Source organism: Nelumbo lutea, chromosome 5, assembly GCF_056320005.1.
Source record: "Nelumbo lutea isolate HS-2025 chromosome 5, American lotus-T2T, whole genome shotgun sequence".
NCBI classification, from domain to species: Eukaryota; Viridiplantae; Streptophyta; class Magnoliopsida; order Proteales; family Nelumbonaceae; genus Nelumbo; species Nelumbo lutea.
In genome coordinates, this window is record NC_142688.1 from 15,691,882 (window position 1) to 15,699,678 (window position 7,797).

Here is a 7,797-nt window from a genome sequence, read left to right on the forward strand (position 1 = left end):
TATACGCCATCTTGAACATATTACACATGCCTGCCACATAAAAACCATCATTCAAATGAGTGTTTTTATCTCTTCTCCTAGACTCTCTGTGGTATTCAGCATTGCCATTTGCAAGCCTTTTTTAACCCAAATTACGCCCACTATTTGGCAAACCAGGTAACTATCATCAATATAAAAGCTTTTCTCCCCCTCATCCTCAGCCATTTTTTCTTCCACTTCTGCTGGCAGCCATGCCTAAATGTCCCCACAACACCCTACCACTTCTTCACCTTCACTAGTAGTTTTTTCACATGAATTTGGATCTTCATCATCAGGTTTAGAAACTACTTCTCTATTTGATTCTCTTGTTGAATCAAACTGTTGTACATCATTCCTAACAAACTGAAAAGTTTTCTCCCTATTTTTCTCTAATTTGAAAACAAAATCAATTCTACATTCTAATGCAAACCCATGGAATTGAAATATACATCTTTAATATTCTCATATTACAGAAGTTATTCCATTTCCTAGTTATCTTCTGGAGGGACTAGAAACCATATATATTCTTGTATCCAAAGTATATTCTGAACATTATGATATTAGGACACTATGGATGTAGCCAAGGACCAAAGTATCGGTATTGAGTATCGTATCGGACAGCTAAGATACGGATACGGATACACTTTGGAAATGCATGGATACGGACAAAAATATGGAAACACTTGAATACATTAGGGAAATGCATACAAATTCCATAAGAATATTAATAATACTAAATTTAATGTCAAAATAAACACAAGTAATGTATAAATACATAGAAAATGTATATTTTAATGATATATATATATATATGAAGAAATACAATACAATTAATTTAGTGGGATGCATAGATATTATACAACTTTATTTATAATACATTAATCAAGAGTCTTAAGACACATTATATAAATTTCTATAAATTAGTACATGCACAAATCAATTATTATTTATTTTCTATTGAAGTCCAAAGGAAAAACATATGCAACAATTATATTTGAATTATTATATCAATTATTTTATATTTTACTATTTTTAATTTTTAACATTAGCAAAAAGGTCAACTAAAAAATTAATTCTTAAATGCTTGGTAAATGATATTTTTATTTTTGTAAACAATAAATATGTTATTATAGAATGTAAATTAAAATCTCAATTAATAATTTACAAAAATATATAATATTAACATATATCAAATCTATTAAAACTTTGAAGATACATATCATATGTAAATTCATAATTTTTAATTACTAAAATAATTATTCCATTACTAATATTTTTGTCTTTAAATTTTCTAAAATATATGATCAATTTTTTTATATAAATGTAGATTACTGGATTTGATAGATTCAATTTAATTAATAATTTATAAAGTTTTTAAGACACATATCATGTAAAAGTTTATAAATATTGAGTACTAAAATAATTATTCTATTGTTAATATTTTATTTGTATAAATTTCTTGAGATTAGGAATCATTTTTTATATAAATGTGAATTTAATAAATTATTTATTTTATTAGTTTATAAAATATTAATTTTGAATATTATCATTTTTAATTTGTTGTTGAAGTTATTGAATATAATATATGTTATTTATTTGAATTGATTGTGAATGTTAAAGTGGGTAAAAGTTGATGTATTTCATTTATTATCATAGAACAGGCAAAGGCATAGTGGTTAAGAGCATGTTTAAGTCTTTGGGCGCTGGTGACTTGGGTTCAAATCACACCAGCCCCTTTTTTTATAGTAAGCGTGAATCTAACATGTGTTCGTCAAAATGTCAGATACACCTCTATATCACTGAATTATTAGACCGTATCTATCGATACCATACGATATGCACCAATATGGTGGCATATCGGACCAATACACACGACTAGAAGGATACACCTCTAGTTGTAGCATATCCTTATCAATGCCTTCCAATACCAATTCAATGCATCCAATATGGGGTGTATCGTATCAATATTTTAAACCTTGGATGTAACACTCCTATGACAACATGACATAACAAAACCATCACGAAATGCATTGTAAACCCCAAGTCTCTCATCAATGCATGCAATTTGCAAAATACCTTCAATAACTTAGTGCAATATGGCTTAGCAAACTATGGAACAATCATCCCCAAGTGAATAGGAATCAAGTCTGAAGAAAAAGGATTCATGTCTTGTTTGGATAATCATATCATATTATATCAAGCCAAGTGGTAAACAAAATAATCATAAGTTATCAACGCCATGTATTTACTCAATGTTACAAATGGCATATATGCTTTTGATTCCTGTTTGAATTACAATATTAGTGCAGGGTTAAATGGGAACAAACTTTGGAAGTCAAACAAAACTTAAAAAATTTTATTCAAATGAAGTCAGTACTCAAAGTTTCAAATTATGCTCAGGTACAGTGAAACATCATCTAACAAGTGAAAAAATGAAGTTAACTTACAAGGCCAAAACTCAATAAAGGCCCAAAAATTTCCACCAGAAACTTCCAACAACTCCCCAGATCGCAGAATTGATGAGGGCCATTATAAAACCCAGTCTGAAAACATCAGGAAGGTCTACATAACCCGCTGTTAAAAAAGGGAAAAGAATAGTCATCAGTTGATGTGAAGCCACAGATGCTAAATATATAAAGGAACAAAACGAGTATAAAGTATGAAAACAAAGGCAGTCATGCTATCTTCACAATTTTAGACCACATGTACATAAAAGAAATTATTTTCTGAACATAAAGACTAACAGTTAAATCACATTCAACTTTTGAACCCAAATAGGACTCCTGAATATTGAAGGAACCATAAGACAAGCTGAAAGAATGAAAGAGATGCAATGATGGAGTAGTACCTCCATAATAAACTGCTGCCTGACCACTGCTATAATGTGTTAATGCACCAAAGAGATTGGTGTTATATGCCAAAGCCAGTGCAGCCAACACACCATGTACTCCAGATGCCAAGTGCATGGCAAGAAATGCAGAGAACAGAGCTCCTACATGACCAGTCTGACTTGCAAATAAGTAGTGGATGAAGAAATAAGCTGCCTGGAGAACACCAAACGCAGCTGGCCAGCTCAATGATAATGACTGAAGGGATTTGGCCACACAACTAGACATCCATGTTACAATACCAAGATTTGTCAATTGACCTGCCATGCCAACAAGAACCGCAAACCAAGCTAAAGTATCCCAAGCTGATTTTTCACTTAAGCAATCATCCCATTGCAGAACTCCCAAGAGCAGGAGAATGGATAACCCAAGCATTGCTGCAACTACACTTGCTATACCAAGAGTATCTCTACACACAGAGCAAGCCTTATCAGTATTCCAAGACCCAGATAAATGTGCACATATTATCATTGAGTGTTTAAGGAATTCAAGAACATAGTAAGCACCTGTATAATATGCATAATATATGTCAAATTTTGTATTTTAAACAGAAATGAATTGAATGACATAATTTAGTGTGGGAAAACTTATGATTTATTTTCATAAAAACATGTGGTAGATGGGTAATACAGATTTAAAAAAAAAAAAAAGGATGTTTTATTTTCAGATATATTTTTATAATAATATAACCATAGTTGTATTTATAGATATTAGTATTCTTAAAGATTTTTTATCAGAATTAATATTCTTAAAGATCATACCTACATTTAAATATAAATTTACCATTTTTACCAAACGTGAAATCACCTTTAACTGATCTTTTTTTACCATTAACCTTGAATTTCATTAATGAATAAAAGAAAACTTCCCAATCTCCAGATAGGATAGACAAAAGACAAATACAATCAGCCCTTGTCTGGTGTCTAGCCATCTACCTAGCAATTTTTCCAATATTACACTAAGTTGGAATTACATTGGCCCATTTATGCCCGACCAAATGCTTTACCGTACTTTTTACTTTTGAAACCTAACTATAAATAGCCCCTTTCCAGTATTATGCTCATGGCATATGAATATTTACTAGACAAGCTCAAGAATGCTATGTCAGTATGTTGGAGAAACTAAACTGATAAAAAGATGCAAAACCATACAACTATTTAACAAGTATTATGTAACTTGGAAACAAACCTCTATTGATAGATGCAATTTCATCATTCAAATTAAAAGGAACAGTGAACATTTTTTCACAAAATGAACAGCAGGCACTGCATGGATGGGTGAAAAGCAAAGTCATTTACTCCAGAGGCAAGAATCCAATAGGGTGAACTAACTACATTATATAGATTCCATGCATGAAAAATCATGAACTAATTCGCATAAAAATAAGAGACCTTAAGACAGTGAATGGTCTGAATTACAATTTACAGTTAAACTTCATTGAATAGTTTAATTAAAAAATAATCTCAAATGGACTGAAAACAATGAAGAAGCAGGGGAAATGGCCGTGAGGCAAAGCTCTAAAGATTTTGCCATTTTTCTCTGAGCATATGGAGAACATTTAGTTGACTATTCTGAAGTGGTGATTGAGAATATGATGGTTAAATGTATACGAGTCAATAACAGAAACCAGATGATTGAACCATTGAACTCTGAATTTCTAGTCACAATGGTTCACATGTCTTCCTTTTGGTAGAAGTTCAACATCTGGTCTGGGTTTCACAATTTAATTAACCTATATCATGGCATTTGCAAATGCAAATGAGCTAAGATTTTCCACTTTATCCAAAGAATCAAGTGATCATTTGATCCCCATAGACACAACAATAAGTGCAACACCACTTTGTATCCTTAGCCACCATTTTCACATCCATCACCCTGAAAATGTTGATAGGCCCATTAATCAAGTTTTCTCAAGCTTCCTGAGCCCAACTTCACAATGTGCATTATGTTCCTACTCCTAACTCCAGAATTTGTATTTAATCAACAAAGTGAGGCATTCACTTAAGAGTTGTCTATCCAATTAAACAACACTGAAATTTAATGGGCATCAAGAATGGAAAGGAAAACAGATTGAAGCATCTATTCACAGAGGGCCACAGAAGCATCAGTTCTATGATTTGAACCTTAAGGTTGAACCAAATGACAAAATTTCCCATCTTACAATTAATTGGAAAAAGTTGTTCCTGGAGTACAGTAGCATGAGAACCAAATACAAACAGAAAAATTTATGAGTATAATCTTAATTAATATATTTATTCATGTAGGCCAAAATAGGTGATTTGCATTGTTATTCCACCATAATCTATCAACAAAAAAGGTGGATTTGCATTGCTAAATGATACTTCAATAATATGAACCAAATGCTGAGAGGTTGTTGTCAAACGTTATGACAAAATAAATTAGGCAAACAGATCCAGCCAGAGACTGTAAGGAAATTAGGAATTAAAATACTCGCAAAAGAATAAAGCATAAGAACAAAAGTAGTGCTACTTACCCAAATACCCACAAGGAAACAGCAAGGAGCATTGTACAGATCATCACCCATTCATTCCTTGTGACAGGACCCATCTGCTCCAGTTTCTTTGTAGCCATAGCAGGAGCATCTGGTGTATCTTTGATTTCAGGGGGGTAGATCTTATACAGGACTAAAGGAGTAACCAGAAGAGAAACAAATGCAGGCAAACTAGCAGCCTTGAACCAGGAAACCCATGGACTTGCAATTTTCACCCCAAGTTCCTCAGCCAACTTGAGGCAAAGTAGGTTTTGAGCTGCAGCAGTTAGGAAAAGAGCACTTGAGTTACCAGCGGACTGTCACGCATCAAACAAGAAGAAATAAGTCATAAAGATATCGCTAAATAATGCTAAACCAAGAGAACAAAAAATATGAAGCTCACAAAAAATAATCAAGAGTAGAAATAAAGTTTAACCACCAGAAAAAAAAAAAAAAAACGTGACGGTGCTGAAAACATGTATGTGTCGTTAGCACAATTTGTTTACCTAGAAGAAACAAAACAAAGTCTTGCCCTCTTATAGATAATAACTGGAGCACCATAACTATCATACCATACAGACCAACCATAGCATTCCAATTGCAAACTAATCATACTATACATGAAACCAGAAATTCAGAAAAGGAAATTTTTCTTCTTTTTTTTTTTTTTTTGTTTCTTAAAGTATCCATGTATCTGTTTGACTTTTCAGAAAATTCAATTAATCAAATGGTTAGGATCAAAACAATGAACGGTTTGAGCGAGGACATTGCCAAGCTACAGCCCACTGATTGAATTGGTTGAATGGGTACGCCGTCTGGAGTTTATATTGCGTCAAGTGAAGAATAGTTCACCTTTACAGGTCATGAGAAGGATAAAGGAGGCAAATGAAGAGGAAGAATACGGAATGATCTTGAAGCAATTGAAGCAGAATAGAATGCTAACCTGGAATTGGGACTGAACCAGATAGGAACCAAGCCTTTTGGAAGAGGGATCCCCCGGTTTACTGCCGGCAGAAAGAGACAACGACTTAATAATCGGCAAGAACACTCCTCCAGCTCTTGCAGTCGTACTCGGCATCGCTGGAGCAATAAGCGCTTCACTAAGCGTCAATCCGTAAGACAATCCCAACGTACTTTTTCCAAGCCACTTGACGAAGTAAGTCGCAATCCTATCACCAAGGCCCGTCTTGACGAATCCCCGAGCAAAGAAAAACGAAATGACAATCAACCAAATAACCTCGCTGGTGAATGCCCCAAAAGCAGTTGAGAAAGATAGGGTTTTTGTAACAATTGAGGTCGTGAGACCAAGAAACGCCCAAGCACCGACTGGAAGAGGACTCAAAACCAGTCCGGCTATGGTCGACAAGAAGATAGAAAGCAACTGCCATGCTTGCGGAGTGACTTCAACTGGTTTTGGTACGAAGAATCGAACGATAACTCCAATGGCGACTGATATTACGAGGGGGATGAGCTTCGCTCCCTGAGGACCAGGACCAGAGCCAGAAGCAGCAATCTGTACCTTCTTGTCTGAGGAAGAGGAGGAAGCTTTAATGGTTTTATGAGAAGTGTAGGGTTTAAGAAGAGGTGCAAATGGCTTCGGTTTGAAGAGAGAGAGTCGAGCATGAGAACCGAGAAAGGAGGTTGAAAAATATCTGAAATCATCGATAGGTCTGATGGATGGTGCAGGAGAGATTGACGGGAGATATTTGCAACAAGGCGATCGAGATCGCCGGGATAGAGAAATACGAGAGGAAGAAGCGAAGGCCTTGACGGAAGGTGGGTGAAGAGCGAAGCTCTCCATCGTTGAGATGAGGTTATATGCTACCTCTTCCTCTGTTGTTCTCTGAGACCCTCGAGAGGAACGCCGGATGGCCCGGAACCTCCAATTATGAAATAAGTAGCAATCGAATATTGACACATGAGGAGGAAGATTGATAGCGGAGCTTAAGTAGTGTATGAATTCATATATAAATAATGATGTTTGTATAATCGCATCTATAAAATCGTAGCCATTCGATTTATGGACTGAAACAATGGGACTCAAGGAATCCATCAATTGAATGAGCGGTTTGATACGAACTGTTCCTTTTTATCCCTTCGAGAATTTAAGCCCTCTTCTTGTACTCTTTTTTTTTTTTTTTTGTCAGCGATTTTGCAAATTACAACTCTTCTCTTTGGTGAATCACGACCCTTTTGTTTCTGTCAATGGAACGATGACACTTGGAACAAATCGAAAACGCCACGTGGATATATATCTGACGTCAACATTCGGGCAGCCCGTCCGCTTAACCACTAAATCATTTATTTGCTTACAAAATTATTTACTTAACCCGATGATCCGATTGATTAAACCATTGAATCATTGACCTGCTTAATAGGTTATGAGTTAGCCTTTCTTTC

At 34.7% G+C, this 7,797-nt stretch overlaps 1 protein-coding gene across 1 annotated transcript; it reads right to left on the bottom strand.

Moving 5' to 3' along the window:
• Positions 1-2,345: 2,345 nt before the first annotated feature.
• On the bottom strand, positions 2,346-7,454 carry LOC148850578 (dicarboxylate transporter 2.1, chloroplastic-like). The gene is made up of 4 exons (XM_088946584.1): positions 6,341-7,454; positions 5,401-5,714; positions 2,867-3,315; positions 2,346-2,592 (listed from the first exon to the last, which is right to left on the bottom strand). Exons 1-4 carry the CDS (start codon positions 7,448-7,450, stop codon positions 2,477-2,479), a joined length of 1,989 nt encoding a protein of 662 aa, XP_088802710.1. The 5' UTR covers positions 7,451-7,454; the 3' UTR covers positions 2,346-2,476.
• Positions 7,455-7,797: the final 343 nt, after the last annotated feature.